Below are 18006 nucleotides of genomic sequence, written 5' to 3'. Positions count from 1 at the left end.
GGAAAAACTCTATGATCTCGCTTGAGTATGGTTCAATAACTATAGAAGGGACCAAAAGCTTGTTATCCCATGCTACAACATACTATAGAGAGTTGTTTGGACCAGCCCCTGGCAATATTTGCCACATAGATGGTTCCCTCTGGTCCCAGGATGAAAAAATTTCACGTGAGGATAATGAGGATCTGACTCGACCTTTTTCCTTGGAAGAAATCAAAAAGTCTTTATTTGAGATGAGATCAAATAGGGCCCCTGGTCCGGACAATATACCTGTGGAATTTTACCAACATTGTTGGGAGGTGGTGAGTTTGGACTTGTTTCGCCTATTTGAATGGTTCTATGAGGGTAGGCTGGATGTGCAACGATTAAACTATGGGATTATTACGTTGCTTCCTAAAACTAATGATGCCAAAAAGATACAGCATTATAGGCCTATATGCTTGTTACGATGCCCCTAAACTCATCACTGAAGTCATGGATCTTAGGGCCAGTAAGGTAGCCGACAAGATGTTTAGCATTCAACAAAATGCCTTCATCAAGGGGAGGCATATTGTGGATGGAATCTTATCTTTACATGAGGTGCTACACTATACTCATGTCAAAAAGCATGTGGGAGTAGTCCTTAAGATGGATTTCGAAAGAGCCTATGACAAAGTGAACTGGGAGTTCCTGCTTGATTGTCATATTAAACGTGGCTTTAATACCAAATGGTGTGGGTGGGTCTCGCAAATCCTGAGAAATGGGACAGTGAGTGTGAAAATCAATGATGAGATGGGACCATATATTCAGAGTGCCAAGGGGGGTCGACAAGGGGATCCACATTCTCCTTTTTTGTTTAACATGGCAGCTGAGTGTTTGACTAAGATGGTACTAGCTGCCCAAAAAATGGTCTCATCAATGGGTTAGCCTCTGATCTGATTGAGGGAGGGGTGGGTATTCTTCAATATGTCGATGACACAGTTCTATGTTTCGAGCATGACATGGAAAAAGCTGTCAATATCAAACTGTTGTTGTATCTGTTTGAACTTATGTCAGGGTTAAAAATTAACTTTGAAAAAGTGAAGTTTTCGTTATTGGTGGAGATAATGATACTAATATGGTGTATGCAGAGATGTTTGGTTGCCGGGTGGGCACTTTACCTATGAGATACTTAGGAGTGTCGGTTACATATTCCACTCTTAAAAACATTGAGTTGGATTTCCTGGATATCAAGATGATCAAAAAACTGGATGCGTGGGTGGCCTATGTAGCATCCTCCGGGGCTAGATTAACTCTCTTGGATTCTAGCCTGGATGGAATCCCATCTTACTTGATGTCTATGTTTCTCTTTAACAAGACCTTTATTGAAAAGATAAATAAGCATCGTAGATGTTTCTTATGGAGGAGGAAGAATAAGAAGCGTGCCTATCATATGGTCAAATGGACCAGGGTTTGTCGATCCAAGAAAATTGGAGGCTTGGGTATTAAGGACCTCCATAAACAAAACATTAGTCTCCTTGTGAAATGGTGGTGGAAACTTGAGACTAGTGATGGACTATGGCAACGCATTATCCATGCTAGATATTTTAAAAACAAAACTGTTGCAAACATCCGTACTCGTTTTTCTGATTCCCCTTGTTGGAAGGCCATTATGAAAGTCAAGGAAACATATATGGCTGGGAGAAAAATTAATGTCAATTGTGGTGATCTGGCCAGAGTTTGGCATGACCCGTGGCTAGGTGATGGTGTTCTTCGTGATCGCTTTCCTGTCTTGTTTGACATTTGTCAAAATCAAGAATGCACTGTTGCCTCTTTTGTAGCAAACGATTATGAGCTTGCCTTTCGGCGTAGGCTCTTTGGGGAGCTTGTGGATCAATGGAAGTGGATTGGATGAAGCAAAGAAAAAAGCGCTGAATGACGAACCAGATTCAGTATCCTGGTCTTTGAGTAGAAAAGGAAAATTCACCACAAAATCTGTGTATGACTGGTTGGAAAGAGATCTATCTGGCCCTAGTTACAAATGGGTGTGGAAAGCTAATATCCCCTTGAAAATCAAGATTTTTCTGTGGCAGTTGTTTCAAAATGCAGTTCCTACGTGTGATAACATGCGCTGTAGGAATTGGCCTGGAAACCCTGTGTGTTCTTTCTGCAATAACATAAAAACTGCCAACCATCTCTTTTTCTCTTACCCGCTTGCTCGAACTGTCTGGGGTACACTGGGATTGACAGTTGGGGTTTCCCATTGTCCCCGGTCGCTATGGCAAAGCTTGGCTTGGTTATACAAAATCTTCCCGGGAGGGGATAAATTCTATATGATGATTATTGCAGGCATTTGCTGGGGGATTTGGTGCCTTCGTAACAAAGTTACTTTTGATAATCATGATGCTCGAACTCCTTTGGAGGCTGTTTTAACCGCTTGTTCTTTTATGCTATACTGGGCAGGGCTTCTTAAGGAGGACGACAGGACAAAGTTCAAGGCTGGTGTGAAGAGGTTGGTGCATGTGGCAACTGCTTTGGCGGATAGATCATTCTCGCGAGGCAGGCTTCTTCTGGGAGATGGTGATGGTATTCAGATCGGCTAGTTCATCATGGTGTCTTGCTTAACCTTCATCCACAGGGGTTTGATGCCCGCTGGATCGTTACTGTTGTCTTTTGGCCCCGGTTCTGCGGAGTCCTATTCCCTAGACGGTCGTTTATTCGGACGTGTGTCGTCAGGTTTTCGCCCCATAGCCGGTGGTCCGTTTCAGGGTCATCATGCGGTGGGTTTCCTGGCGATGCACCAGCTCGCTCCTCCCCTTTCAGTCTCCTTTTGATGGTTTCTAGCTTCCTATTTGGTGTGATGCTTAGTTAGTGCTTGTTGGTGAACTTGTGATACAGACTGATGTATTTCCGTTGATTGCAAAATTAATTGAAAGGGGTGCGAGCCCGGTTGAAAAAAAAAGGTGATTGATCCAAGGTGAATTATTGCTTACTCTACCAGTCTATACCTCGTATTACGCCTAAAAAAAGTCTATACCTCGTATTGCTCAAAAAAAAAAACCCAGTCTACCTCGTCAATACTCCCGCGAAAGTGAAAATGTCACCAACCCCTCAAAAAGAAAAAAAAACAGCTGGAAAGAGTAGCTACTACACTACTGTACTACAAAAAAGAGGAAAGAGTAGCTCGACCGAGCAACCCAATCCATGGCGACGGCGGCGTGTTCTGTCCCTCACCGGTGTCTGCTCCCGCTCCACCTGGCCCTCCTCGCTTTCCTGCTGGCGGCGGCCCCGGCGGCCGAGGCGTGGACGGGGGAGATCCGCGGCCGCGTCGTCTGCGACGTCTGCGCCGACTCTGCCATCGGCCCCGAGGACCACGCCCTCGAAGGTCAGCCCAATGAGCCTGCCTCCTCCTTCGAATTTAGTAATATCTAAGTTGCTGTCGCCGCCCTCTGTGCTGTCGTGGCCATCGGGCTAGATTTCGAGCGATCACTTCCGCGGATCTCGGTTCAGCTGTTTTGGATCTCGAAATTTACTTCTCGGTTTACCACGTTGAGCAGAGTGGCGAGTTTCGCTCTAGTGGAAATTCGTGGGCTGTGGAGACTGGAGAGTGCTTTTCGTATCATTCCGTGGGAAATTCTGGTGGAATTTTAGTCTGTGCTAGGCTACTGGCCATATGATGTTTGGCTACTGGTCATCTGATGTTGAGATGAAAATCGGACGCAAGTACTAGGTAACAGGAGGCTCTTGTGTTAGCTAGTGAGGAGCATAGATGGACGCACATCATACAGCTTAGTTGGGATTTGGTGAGGTGAGGCAAACACACATGAGCCGTTATCTGTATCTCACTCGAAGGTTGCTCAGTTTCTAGCAAAAGGACACAAGAAGAAACAAGTTAAAGGGTTTGACTTCTATTCTATCCTACATGTTCTGGGAACGTATGAAAGTGCATAAACTGCTTTCCACTGCCATCAGAACAAATCAAATTACAGGGAACTGGTTTAACTCAAAACATGTTCCAAAATTGAGGCGAACTCGACTATCAGGTAGAGTTCTTGACTTCTGCCTAAGCAAACTATTAAGGATGGCTAAATTCTGATGTACTGCCTGCAGTACAGTAGCACCTTTACTGAGTAATTTCTCTGGAGCCTCTCATTGCATGTATATATATTTAGATAATGTGTAAATTATAGCCTAAATTTCCCTCACGTATCCACTTCACCATCTATTCCACTATCTCTCTGAAACTCCATGCGCAAAGGAAACTAAAGATATCAAAATTCAAAACTGTCTAGGTGCCCATGTGGGTCTGTACGTTGGCTTGCAGGGAGTAAATAATGCATTTCCCAACGTATGAACTAATGTCTAATAGTAATTGGCGTAGTACATGTAAAATTATGTACATGTCCATGGAATAGCCGAATGCATCTCTTGAATCCACTTCTTTCCAGAACATATGTGAATTTTTCCTTTAGTATTCTGAGACTTATTTTAGTTGTTGACAAGAAATGTCAGCATTTATCAAATGTCATCAAAGAAAATGCATTGATGTGCTCTCTGCTTGATAAAGTTAGAACTGCGAATGGTATGCCAAAAGGTAATAGTGCTTCTCTCTGAGCTTTGGCTGGGACAAGCCCACAGAAGCCTGGAGGGCGACCTTCACCTCCCTGCTATCTCTCGCAATCCAATCCCATTTCCTTTCCGCTAAGCATGAACACCAATGAGAAGCATTAATACGAGGGTGCCCACTGCCAAGTTATCGGAGTCCATTTCCTGGAGTTAGTCACTGTCACTGACTCACAGGTTGACCCCTCTGGCTTCCCCATCCCGCTCCTCCTACTGCTTCTTCCTCCCCTTCTGCTTCCTCGTTCTTGCTCCACCGCCCCTACAAGCTCAAACCAAATGACGTCAAAACATTGCCTGTTAAGCCTATTGGGAGAACTTTCTGCCTATCGATGTTCCGTTCTTCTTTTATTTATTTTTCTCTGGACCAGCATACTGTACTGGCGCACTCGCATTCTGCTGGCGTTGATTGTTCCACGGTATAGCTACTGGCATAATTTCGGCAATTCAACAACTACATCAAAAAATAAAGTTGGAGGAGATGGGTCGAATGGCTGTTGAATCAACCATTTTAGAAATTCGGGTAGGCTGATTCAGTAATTCAACCATCCATGAACAAATTGAGATGAAAACGCAAATGGGACGAGCAGTGCTGGTGCTAGTGCAGGTATCGACCATGGGTTTTGACATTCCTTTTTGTCAAGAAAATTAGGGATATTTCATAACGCTTACATGCGATCGAAGTGTATTGGAAAGTGTTAGTGTAAATCTAAAGTGGCGATCTTTAGGTGATAATACTACCAAACTAAGAAAGAATTGTAACTTGTACCTTTTCTGTGACTGGCAAGCATACATGCACTGCCTGTCTCTTACTAATTCCATTTTGTTTTCTTTGCTTTGGATTGTTTTATTCATCATGTTGTGTACAATTAAAGTTTCTGCAAGTTTAATTCTCCTCTTGCTCATGTACATCTTTGTGTCTTATATAGGCGCTGAGGTTGCTGTTCTGTGCATTACGAAATCTGGCGAGGTCATCAACTACCAGGCATTCACAAACTCCGAGGGCATCTACAGTGTTGCGGAGACGATGCCGGAGAGCGACCGGTGGGACTCGTGCCTGGCGAGGCCCATCAGCAGCTTCCACCACCATTGCACCAGGAGGGGCGATGCACACTCTGGGGTCAAGTTCACATACAACAAACAGTCAGGGAACTCGCACATCGTCAAGGCATTCCTGTACAAGCCTGTCAATGTTCCGCTGTATTGTAGCTGAAATGTGTAGGATGGGTTCATGCCCGGGCCTGATATATAAAGTAAACATGGTGTAAGATCTGAAAGGGAAGGTGTTGGTCGGTCCCTATGCTTGTAATGGTCTGCTCATCTAGAATGTCAGTCGTTTGAAGGGATCTGATGTCGAATGCCTAATTGTTGTAAATCATTATATGTTTTTGAGCCATATAAATATAATAGATATGTGCAAAGAGTTGAACAATTTTATTTCCAGAGATTTACCGAGTGTTCAGGTGTTGCAGTATGAAGGATGAGAGCAACTCTAGCAGATTTCCCCCAAAATGGGGCCTTTAAAGGTGTTGTTACATCACTCTTCAATTTTTTCTAAAGGTTTTAGAGCAACTACGCAAAGCCAGATTCCTCTTGATTTTTCCTCTTCTGTTTCTTCTATGTGTGTGTGTGTGCGCGCGCGCGCATATAAACTCTACTCCGAGTTTATTTTCACATCAATATAATTTGAACTTTTCTCTTTTCAACATCATAGAATACAACAAAAATTCAAACCAATAAATCCAAATGTTCAAATTTAAATAAAGAACAGTGTCCAAATACAATAAATGATCGGAATAAAACATGAATAGGCATTAAACAAGCACCAGGGAACTATCGCCATAGGGGTAAAGGGGGTAAAACATGACTAGGCGTTGCACAAGCACCACGAAACTACTCCCTCCGTCCCATAATATGAGAACGTTTTTGACACTAGTATGTGGCAATTCACATCTTCCATATCATGTTTGACAATTTTATTTTTGTACCATGCTCGTCCATTTGAATATCGCCCATAGGGGTGGAGGGAGATCACCCAAAAAACTCTTGTTTTGTGTGGAGGGAGATTTTGCTTTGTCAGGGTTCTTTTTTGTTCACTCCACATGAGTAGCTGCCCCCCCCCCCCCCCCCCCCCCGCGCCCAATACCACAAAGAAAGTGAATATCGGAATACATCTTCACCTCCACCTCGGTTGGTTTATTCTTATCGCGGCTTTTCTCATGTATTGTTTATTTTGGTAGACTTAATTATTATTGTATAAGTTGTATCATGTAGTTTACTTGCAAATCCTCTTGCTAAATAAAAGATTAAAAATTGTAGTCACCTCTTCATTCCTCTAATCAAATGCCAATGTCTTAGTCCTTTAGACACACACATATATCATTAGTTAATACTTAAAACTTTACAAATAAATTGAATAACCAATTTAAAAGGCCGGATTACCCAGCTAAAATCATCATATTAGTAAATGATATCATATATCATATCCTACGATGACTCATTGTGTTTAAATATCTCTTACCCTATCTATATTACCTGATTTGAAAATGGTTCTGATAAAAACTCATCCTAACCATTTTCACAAGTAACTCCTACTAAACAGTCAAAAATCTCGACTTTTCCCAAACTACCAAATTTCAGCAATATCTGCTACTTGGAGATCAACATTTTGTCACTCATCCAACCACATGAATTGAGCTAACACAACTGTATCATCGTGCAAACTGAGCGTAACTCAGATAATTAGTTTTGTTGTGGTGGAGCTAGCCTACCTGGGTTCAAGTAATTGACTTGGCACTGGTGTTCGCGTTTTTCTGAATTTATTTTAGACTTCCCGACGATGTTCGTTTAGTATGAGGTATTTTCCTCAATCACAAGACGCGTGTGATATCTCGGAGGTGCTCATAGGAATAGGTTATGCGTGCGTCCGTGCGTTTGTGTGTACGTGAATATTTATGATTATACATTTTCATAATATGATAGCGTTTTTGACATTAGGGAGTAGTGTTTAGAAGAAAAAAAAACTATATCAGTCACAGCAAGCGATGAAAAAAAAGATACAGGTGTCACAAAACAACAACAGTTACAGTGATACCATTACTGCGCCCGACGCTTAAGCACTTTGCCCTCTCACCAGTCACCACACGGGAGACTTCCGGAAAGCCCTAGCCAGATCGACATGGCATCCCCGCCGCCGTCGCCGGAGCCGGACTGGGCCGGCCTCCCTGATGATGCCCTGCTTACAGTGTTCGAGCGCCTGGGCGCGCCGGAGGTGCTCATGGGCGCCGGGGTCGTGTGCCGCAACTGGCTCCGCGTCGCCACCGGCGAGCCCGACCTCTGGCGCCGTGTTGACCTGTCCGACTGCTTCGACCCCACCATCGACATGGTGGCCATGGCGTGCGCAGCCGTCGACCGCGCCGACGGCCGCCTCGAGCACTTTGCCGCCGACTGTTTCGTCACCGATGCGCTGCTCTTCTACATGGCCAAGAGGTAGCGACCCTTTCTGCTTCTCTGTAGGATTTGGGAGAGATTAGTCGCTGTGGTTTTGGAGACCTGTGCCCACTGTGATAACTTATTTGGCTTTAGGGTTTCGTTAATCCTGCTCGCTGTTCTGGATTTCTGATCCTAGTCTTTTTGGTGGATAGTGATCCTGTTATTAGGATTAGCAGGACTAGGTGTTCATATTTGTAGTGGGGTACTACTACAGTGTGACATGGCAGTTTCAGAAGAATTGGGGAACGTTCTTAATTTTAGTTTTGGGGCCCTAGTCTTGATTTATTGTAGTTCTCTTTTCTTTTTGAGAACGTTGAAAGAGCAGGGTGCTCATGCATTTCATCAGAAGGAACTAGGCCAAAAACCATACAACATCTGATGCGAAAGCCCCATCGCTGATCAATGCCACACCACAAACACACCAAGTTATAGTGCTGCTGAGTCAATATTCCACTGCTCACTCAGGAGCCACACCGCTAAATAACCCGGATCCCCGCAGCCATAGCTGCACAGAATGTCCACCAGCAATCCATGGCCACCGCACCCCACCAACATCCGGGGCCCTTCCCCCACCTGGTTGAGTCGACCAGGCAGACAAACACTGCCGCCCTCACGTCACAAGGTCACTGCCCCATAGAGCCGTCACTGCATTGCTTTCCAAGCCACCCCCGGTGAAAAACCGACCATCTAGGACTGCTGATCTGGTGTCCACCGACAAGAGAACCTCATGCGACCTCGCAAGCCCCTGCCGGTCCATATGGGTGTAATTTTGATTTGGTGGATGTGATTTATGACTTTGTGAGTTTGTGCGATAATGTGTGTTCTTATATTAGAATTAGTATCCACTATCCAGTATGTGCAAGAATCTAATTCTGATGCACCGCTAAAAAATGGGTGAGATACAGAACCAAAAATTGGGATGATTGGTGCTGCATTGTGGCCTCGGCTGCACGACGCTCTTCAGTCTCAACGGCAGCACATCAGTGCTATCCTGAGGTCTCGGTTATTTGATGCCTTTCGACTGCCGGCGGTGCTCCTTGGCACTGTGCTTGGTGTCAGCTTGTTCTTTCCGGCCCACCCAGTGGTTTTTGTGCCTACGGTGTGGTGAGGTCTTGCTCCTCACCTGGCTTTGCTATTGGTAGAAACTAGGGTTCTACCGGGTCTAGGCCGGAGGTTGTAGGGGAAGGAGGGAGTTGGTCGTGGACGAACACGCGGACGCCGGCGGCTGGGCGCCGTCGTGCACGAGGAGGCGGCGGCTGAGAGGGAGATGGCGCAGGGAAGGAGGCGGCTAGGGTTAGGTCTCCCGGCTCCCTAAGGAAGACGAGCAAATATGATTGCTTCTTGCTTGATTAGATTGATACATCTCCTCTCCTTATATAGAGAGGTTTACTTGACTCCTAAGAAAATGATAAGATAATCGGGCTAAGCCCCTAATAACGATAAGATAACTTGGGGCCACAACCCACTGGGCTAAGCCCCTAATATGACGGTCATAACACTTCTCCCCGCCTGCACAAACAGCTCGTCCTCGAGCTGTAAGGTGGGGAAGCGCTTGCTGAACTCCTCGAGGTGATCAACCAGCGTCAAACACCTTCGCGACAGCTGGGACGGTCAGGTCGGCGGCGACGGCGTCCTCCTCAATGTAGTCTGCAGTCTCCAGGTAGAAGAGTCGCGGGCAGACGTGGCCGGGCGTGTAGGGCTCGTCGCAGTTGAAGCACAACCCTTGGTGGCGACGCTCGAGTAGCTCGGCCGAGGTGAGCCGGCGGAACGGGCGCGCCGCGGTCGCGGCGAGGGGTGCCGCGGAAGCCTGAGCAGGCCGACCCTGCGCGGGAACATCTGGTCCGGGTAGCGGCCCAGTGGCCCGGGACGGTGATGCCTGCTGCATGGCCACCGCGCGGCGCTCGAATACGCGGGCGTAGTACATGGCCGTATGGAGGTCCTGGGGTCCCTGCAGCTTGACGTCCACGCGGATATGATCTGGCAGACCACCGACGAAGGGTTCGGCCCGCTGGTGAGCCGTCACGCCGGACGCGTGGCACCCCAGGGCCTGAAAGCGGTCGGTGTAGTCTTGCACCGTAGAGGTGAAGGGAAAGCGGCCCAACTCGGCCAGGCGGCTCCCGCGGATCGGCGGCCCAAAACAAAGGAGGCACAACTCATGGAAGCGCTCCCACGAGGGCATGCCGCCCTCGTCCTGCTCGAGGGCGTAGTACCATGTCTGTGCTGCACCGCGGAGGTGTTAGGATGCCAGCCAAGTGCGCTCCGACGCGAGTATGCGCTGCCCACGAAAAAACTGGTCGCACTGGTTCAGCCAGTTAAGCGGATCCTCCGTGCCGTCATAAGTGGCGAAGTCGATCTTGGCGAACCGTGGCGGCGTCTGGGTCGGCGCGCCATGGCCGACCGGCTCGGCGGTGTGAAGCAGTGATGATGACGGTGCCCGGTCAACGGTGGGGAGGCCGTCGTAGGCCCCCGCGGAGCCGGACGAGGCCCCAGACTGCAGTGTGGGTACCGATGGGTGCCCAGCCTCCGTGTAAACTGACGGTGGCAGAATCGGGGACGGTGACGGCGGAAACTGGACCTGCTGGATCGGGAGGCCCCCCGGTGTGGACTGGCCCAGTCCGGAGCTGGGTGGCGGCGGTGGAAGCTGGACCGGCGCGGCTGGGGCTGGCGCGGGCCAGTACGGCCACTGCGGCGCTGGGGCGGGCGCGGGTGGCGCCGCGAGAGCCGGCGCGGGCCACTGCGGCCAGGATAGCGCTGGGGCGGGCGGGGGAGGCGCGGGTGGCGCCGCGAGAGCCAGCGCGGGCCACTGTGGCTAGGACAACGCTGGGGCGGACGGAGGAGGCGCGGGTGGCGCCGCGAGAGCCGGTGCGGGCCACTGCAGCCAGGACGGCGCTGGGGCGGCCGGCGGCTGGAGCGACGGATGGCCCCCGGCGATCGCCACGGGGACCGAGTACCAGGGCAGGGCCGGCGGTCCGGAGGAGACGGCCGGCGGCGGAGGCGTTGGCGCCCCGTATGGACCGGCCAGGAACAGCCAGATTCCTTGGACCGCGACGACCAGATCGTTGAGGACGCCGGTCATGGCCTCTGGGGAGTAGACGAGCGGCGTGGTGGAGGGTGATGGCGGCGGACCCATGGAGGGGGGCGGCGACTGGCCGGTCGATGCGCCGGCGGTGGAAGCCATCGGCGCCGAGGGAAGGACCAGCGTTGCCGTGGAGAGGATCGGATGGCGCGGCGGCGGTGGTGGCGAGGGGCAGCGACGGGCTTGGTGGTGGTGATGACATGGTCGAAACCAAGCTAGCTGATACCAAGCTGGTAGAAACTAGGGTTCTACCGGGTCTAGGCCGGAGGTTGTAGGGGAAGGAGGGAGCTGGTCGTGGACGAACACGCGGACGCCGGCGGCTGGGCACCGTCGTGCACGAGGAGGCGACGGCTGAGAGGGAGATGGCGCAGGGAAGGAGGCGGCTAGAGTTAGGTCTCCCGGCTCCCTAAGGAAGCCGAGCAAATATGATTGCTTCTTGCTTGATTAGATTGATACATCTCCTCTCCTTATATAGAGAGGTTTACTTGACTCCTAAGCAAACGATAAGATAATCGGGCTAAGCCCCTAATAACAATAAGATAACTTGGGCCACAACCCACAGGGCTAAGCCCCTAATATGACGGTCATAACAGCTATCGAGGTTCTAGAGGGGATATTGCCGTTTGTGGTTATGATGCTGGTTGTGTCTTCATCATGACTTGATTCCATGATGCTCCTGACGGAGTAGATCTTTTGTCATTGTTTGCGCCACACCTTACATACCTCGAGTTGTTGTCTCTCTGGGCGTTATTGCCGGGGGTTTCACTTGGCGTTGCCAACCTCCCCGTCCTTTCTTTTTTCTCGCTCTTCCTTTTACTTCTTGTGTTGGCCTCAGCCTGGGCACTTGTCCTCCACAAGTTTTTTTTTCTTATTGCGTTGTGCTTCCAGTGCCTCCCCACCCCCACCCCTGCCCTCGATGTGCCCTGTTGGAATACAGTTCAGGTGGGCTTAGGCCCTCAGCAGACCTTCCAAAAAACTATGGGGATGACCTTTCAAAAAAACAATGGGGATGATGTGTCCTTGTTTAAAAAAAAAGATCCTGGCTTATTTTTTCAGAACCCAAGCTTATGAGAGTTTACAGATAGCATGTTTTGGTTTACTCATGCAAACTTTTATTGCTGGACCAAAACCAATTTTGCCAATTCTGGTTATCAGTATCCATGATATCTTGTTCATTTTCGCGAGGAGGATACCTCAGATTATGTTTTGTCCTTGGTCTTGTTTTTCGTGTTAAGGGTGTTGAAATATATGTGGATTGCTCAACCTTCTCCACCAGTTTGGACTGCTGCTTGTTCTTCTGTGTGCCCACCTTGGATCTTGGAGATTCCTTACCATCTTGGTTCATGATGTGGTTTTCTGTTTTGGTTAATTGTTAATGAAAGTTGAAAGCTTTTTCGTATCTACTATGTTTCATGGTTAACGTATGAAACATAAGAGACCAATAGCTATGATTCATATTAAATGTATATCCTGCTGCTCCATATTTATTTATACATTATAGTTGTGTACCACCAACCAGAACGTTTTTTTTCATCAAATTGTGTATACTAACTAACTATTCCAATTACCTGTTTTATGATCATCTAAGATATTTTTTCTCGGCTGCTGTGAGAATTTTAAAGAATATGTGTTTCCTCTGGTTCATGCTGTCAAAGCTATGAGAGTGTCTGATTTTACCAATTAAATTTACGTAATAGCTTTAATTTCGAAAATTATTGTTGGATTGTAAAGGTTAGTGTTTGTTTTAATGATTGGTTAAGTTGAATGGTACCATGCTCGAAACAAAATTAGTTGTTACTGACCTTGTATGCATTTCTCATGATGATAAGCTTCGGGAGCTAGTTGATGCAGCGGTGAGGAGAGGTGTTGATATCCTTTGCGTCCAAGAAACCAAATGAAGAGGACAGAAGGCGAAGGAGGTGGAGGATACCGGCTTCAAGCTATGGTACATGGGAACGGCTGCAAACAGAAATGGCGTAGGCATCTTGATCAACAAGAGCCTCAAGTATGGAGTGGTAGACGTCAAGAGACATGGGGACCGGATTATCCTGGTCAAGCTGGTAGTTGAGGACTTGGTTCTCAATGTTATCAGCGCGTATGTCCCGCAAGTAGGCCACAATGAGAACACCAAGAGGGAGTTCTGGGAAGGCCCGGAAGACATGGTTAGGAGTGTACCGATTGGTGAGAAGCTCTTCATAGGAGGAGACCTCTATGGCCACGTGGGTACATCTAACACAGGTTTTGAAGGGGCGCATGGGGGCTTTGGCTATGGCATCAGGAATCAAGAAGGAGAAGATGTCTTAAGCTTTGCTCTAGCCTACAACATGATTGTAGCCAACACCCTCTTTAGAAAGAGAGAATCACATCTGGTGACTTTTAGTAGTGGCCAACACTCTAGCCAGATTGATTTCATCCTCTCGAGAAGGGAAGATAGGCGTGCGTGCCTAGATTGTAAGGTGATACCTGGAGAGAGTGTTGTACCCCAGCATAAGCTGGTGGTTGCTGACTTTCGCTTTCGGATTCGTGTCCAGCGGGATAAGCGGGCTAAAGTCGCTAGAACGAAGTGGTGGAAGCTTAAGGGGGAGGTAGCTCAGGCGTTCAAGGAGAGGGTCATTAAGGAGGGCCCTTGGGAGGAAGGAGGGGATGCGGACAATGTGTGGATGAAGATGGCGACTTGCATTCGTAAGGTGGCCTCATAGGAGTTTGGAGTGTCCAGGGGAAGGAGAAGCGAAGATAAGGATACTTGGTGGTGGAATGATGATTTCCAGAAGGCGATTAAAGAGAAGAAAGATTGCTTCAGACGCCTATACCTAGATAGGAGTGCACACAACATAGAGAAGTATAAGATGGCGAAGAAAGCCGCAAAGCGAGCTGTTGGTGAAGCAAGGGGTCGGGCGTATGAGGACCTCTACCAACGGTTAGGCACGAAGGAAGGCGAAAGGGACATCTATAAGATGGCCAAGATCCGAGAGAGGAAGACGAGGGATATTGGCCAAGTCAAATGCATCAAGGACGGAGCAGGCCAACTCTTGGTGAAGGACGAGGAGATTAAGCATAGATGGCGGGAGTACTTCGACAAGCTGTTCAATGGGGAGAATGAAAGCTCTACCATTGAACTGGACGACTCTTTTGATGAGACCAGCATGCGTTTTGTGCGTCGAATCCATGAGTCTGAGGTCAAGGAGGCTTTAAAAAGGATGAAGGGAGGCAAGGCGATGGGCCCAGATTGTATCCCCATTGAGGTGTGGAAAGGTCTCGGGGACATAGCGATAGTATGGCTAACCAGGCTTTTCAACCTCATTTTTCGGGCAAACAAGATGCCAGAAGAATGGAGACGGAGTATATTAGTACCAATCTTCAAGAACAAGGGGGATGTTTAGAGTTGTACTAATTACCGTGGAATTAAGTTGATGAGCCATACAATGAAGCTATGGGAGAGAGTCATTGAGCACCGCTTAAGAAGAATGACAAGCGTGACCAAAAACCAGTTTGGTTTCATGCCTGGGAGGTCGACCATGGAAGCCATTTTCTTGGTACGACAGCTTATGGAGAGATATAGGGAGCAAAAGAAGGACTTGCATATGGTGTTCATTGACTTGGAGAAGGCCTATGATAAGATACCGCGGAATGTCATGCGGTGGGCCTTGGAGAAACACAAAGTCCCAGCAAAGTACATTACCCTCATCAAGGACATGTACGATAATGTTGTGACAAGTGTTCGAACAAGTGATGTCGACACTGATGACTTCCCGATTAAGATAGGACTGCATCAGGGGTCAGCTTTGAGCCCTTATCTTTTTGCATTGGTGATGGATGAGGTCACAAGGGATATACAAGGAGATATCCCATGGTGTATGCTCTTTGCGGATGATGTGGTGCTAGTTGACGATAGTCGGGCGGGGGTAAATAGGAAGTTAGAGTTATGGAGACAAACCTTGGAATCGAAAGGGTTTAGGTTGAGTAGGACTAAAACCGAGTACATGATGTGCGGTTTCAGTACTACTATGTGTGAGGAGGAGGAGATTAGCCTTGATGGTCAGGTGGTACCTCAGAAGGACACCTTTCAGTATTTGGGGTCAATGCTGCAGGAGGATGGGGGTATTGATGAAGATGTGAATCATCGGATCAAAGCCGGATGGATGAAGTGGCGCCAAGCTTCTGGCATTCTCTGTGACAAGAGAGTGCCACAAAAGCTAAAAGGCAAGTTCTACAGGACGGCGGTTCGACCCGCAATGTCGTATGGCGCTGAGTGTTGGCCGACTAAAAGGCGACATGTTCAACAGTTAGGTGTGGCGGAGATGCGTATGTTGAGATGGATGTGTGGCCACACGAGGAAGGATCGAGTCCGGAATGATGATATACGAGATAGAGTTGGGGTAGCACCAATTGAAGAGAAGCTTGTCCAACATCGTTTGAGATGGTTTGGGCATATCCAGGGCAGGCCTCCAGAAGCTCCAGTGCATAGCGGATGGCTAAAGCGTGCGGAGAATGTCAAGAGAGGGCGGGGTAGACCGAATTTGACATGGGAGGAGTCCGTTAAGAGAGACCTGAAGGATTGGGGTATCACCGAAGAGCTAGCTATGGACAGGGTTGCATGGAAGCTTGCTATCTATGTGCCAGAGCCATGAGTTGGTTGCGAGATCTTATGGGTTTCACCTCTAGCTTACCCCAACTTGCTTGGGACTAAAGGCTTTGTTGTTGTTGTTGTTGTTGTTGTTGTTGTTGTTGTTATGTGTTATGCCATTATTTTGATTCACTTTTATGCAACTCATATGTTGGATTGTCAATCCACACAGGTATATAAGGAACTAAAACTTCGTTTTAGCTCTTTTTTCTTTCTGCGATAAAACTTTGTTGGAACTGATAACTTACTGGAAGTGGATGAGTTCAATAATAATTTAGCATTATTTTCATGTTGCCATTTTCTCGTTTGACATGCTACCTTCTTTTTCTGTAGATATATCAATGTACACAACTATTATTATTTTAACCTCTGTTACCACCATTTTCCCCCCTAAAGAGCGTGCCTTCTGTTTTTTTAGTGAACCTATATGACACCTTACGGTGTGTTCTTGCTGTCAGGTTGTTGATCAATGCTTTTTTTATCTAACTGAAGTACTACAATTTGCAGAACTAATGGGTTGAAAAGCCTTCGGCTAGTTAACTGCATGAAAGTCTCACACAAAGGCTTGGTTGCTCTGGGCAAGAGATCCCCCCATCTGGAGGAACTTGAGCTTACTACCTGCTCCATCTATATTTCAATGAAGGCTGTTGGCCAAGCATTCCCACAGCTGAAGCGGCTGCGCCTGAACAACCGGTGAGTCAATGTTGAGTGTGAAGAACAGTTCGATAACCACCGTGCCCTCGACATTGCCAATCGGCTCTTCGCCAATCGGCTCCGCAATTGTGCACTTGCTGCCGTACTTGACAACTGCCACCACCTCGAGTCCCTTGATCTGCGCCAGTGCTTCAACATCCACATCGATGCAGAGCTGCGGGCGAAGTGTGCAAGGCTTAGAGACGTGAGGCTACCCAAGGACTCAACCAATGATTACGACCACGAGGCGTACATTGAGACGCTCGAGCTGAATTCCCTTCCACTTCTTTTTGCCCACGATGGTGTTTTTACACAGCAATACCCCATCCATGGATCTGACCACAGTGATGAGGACGATCAGGAAGATCTGGACGTAGCTCTTGGTCATTTGGCTTTATGATAGATGGTTACCATGGGCATGGGCTGATCGTATATGGCAACTTAAAGAAGTTCACAATGGTCATCTGGAGTCCTGTTTGTGGTACGAGCCGAACATGTCCGTGTGTGTATGTCGTCCATGATAAGAAGGCACGCCGGATTCGGTTCCTTTTTGTGTCGAGAATTTTGCTAGCCTTGTCTTCTCCTTTGTAAACAGTATGTACCTTATATTTACTAAATAACAATATGTACCTTATTACATACAGAGTATATTTTGAAGAAAGAAATGAAGGACCCTCATCCTCTGCATCTGCACATAACCATCTTCTATTGCTGAGTTGCTTGTCTAGAGGATGAAAACGGGGCTTTCGGGACCAAAAGACACTCGGGATTGCTCCAACAATACTAGATACATCTAGATACATCTGTTTGAGCGTCAAGTAATTTCGGTTGGTGGGAGTATATTGGTTGAACAAAATGCGTGGTATCATCTCTGACTGCATTTGTTGAACAAATCTGTGCTTTGATTTGGCTGCACGCAGTCGTCAGAGACTGTGTACATACAACTACAACTGAGACGTATAATCTCGTGGATAACCTCCAAACAGTTGAAAACTCTAATTCTTCTAAAAATAAAACCTATTGAGATTTGGGACTTACAAGCATAGAGCCGCATAACTTCACACGTATTTGAGCCTTAAGTCTAGCGTCCAACCCAGAGGACCAGTTACCGAACATATTAGTGATGTTTACGGTGGTAAATTAAAGATAAGATCAACAGTTAGCCAAATCAAACTTGCAAAAGAGCAAAACAGATGATGGATTGTTTGATCTATCACAGTAACAATACTTCTTTTAGTCTTTCGCTAAGACCACTTCCTACAAAAATACTATCATTTATGTTTTTTTATCTCTATTAATGGGAGTTATCAAATAAGTTTTTGAGGAAATTGTGACCCTCATTGAACATAGAGACATCTGGCTCATGCAATAAGTTAACCTTCATTAAAACATATGTACCAGGTGAAGCCATTTTGTCCATTTGTCACCAGCAAGTGCAAGCCGAAAGGCGATATTCAGCAGAACCTCGGCCATAACCGCTCGCAACGAAAACATGTATTCGCTAAATGATGTTGTAAAGAGATGGGGTTTAGAGAATGTGTTGTCT

The 18006-nt window shown here is 47.4% G+C and overlaps 1 protein-coding gene and 1 pseudogene across 1 annotated transcript; both read left to right on the top strand.

Annotated features, from left to right (window-relative positions):
- Window positions 1-3069: 3069 nt before the first annotated feature.
- On the top strand, window positions 3070-6018 carry LOC123110631 (uncharacterized). The gene is made up of 2 exons (XM_044531192.1): window positions 3070-3340; window positions 5505-6018. The coding sequence occupies exons 1-2, from the start codon at window positions 3160-3162 to the stop codon at window positions 5786-5788; spliced, it is 465 nt and encodes a 154-aa protein (XP_044387127.1). The 5' UTR covers window positions 3070-3159; the 3' UTR covers window positions 5789-6018.
- A 1612-nt stretch (window positions 6019-7630) lies between these two features.
- On the top strand, window positions 7631-17153 carry LOC123110630 (putative F-box/LRR-repeat protein 23; annotated as a pseudogene).
- Window positions 17154-18006: the final 853 nt, after the last annotated feature.

This window comes from Triticum aestivum, chromosome 5B, assembly GCF_018294505.1.
Source record: "Triticum aestivum cultivar Chinese Spring chromosome 5B, IWGSC CS RefSeq v2.1, whole genome shotgun sequence".
Classification (NCBI taxonomy): Eukaryota; Viridiplantae; Streptophyta; class Magnoliopsida; order Poales; family Poaceae; genus Triticum; species Triticum aestivum.
The sequence above is the reverse complement of the archived record's forward strand: the minus strand, read 5'-3'. Positions and strand labels throughout refer to the sequence as shown.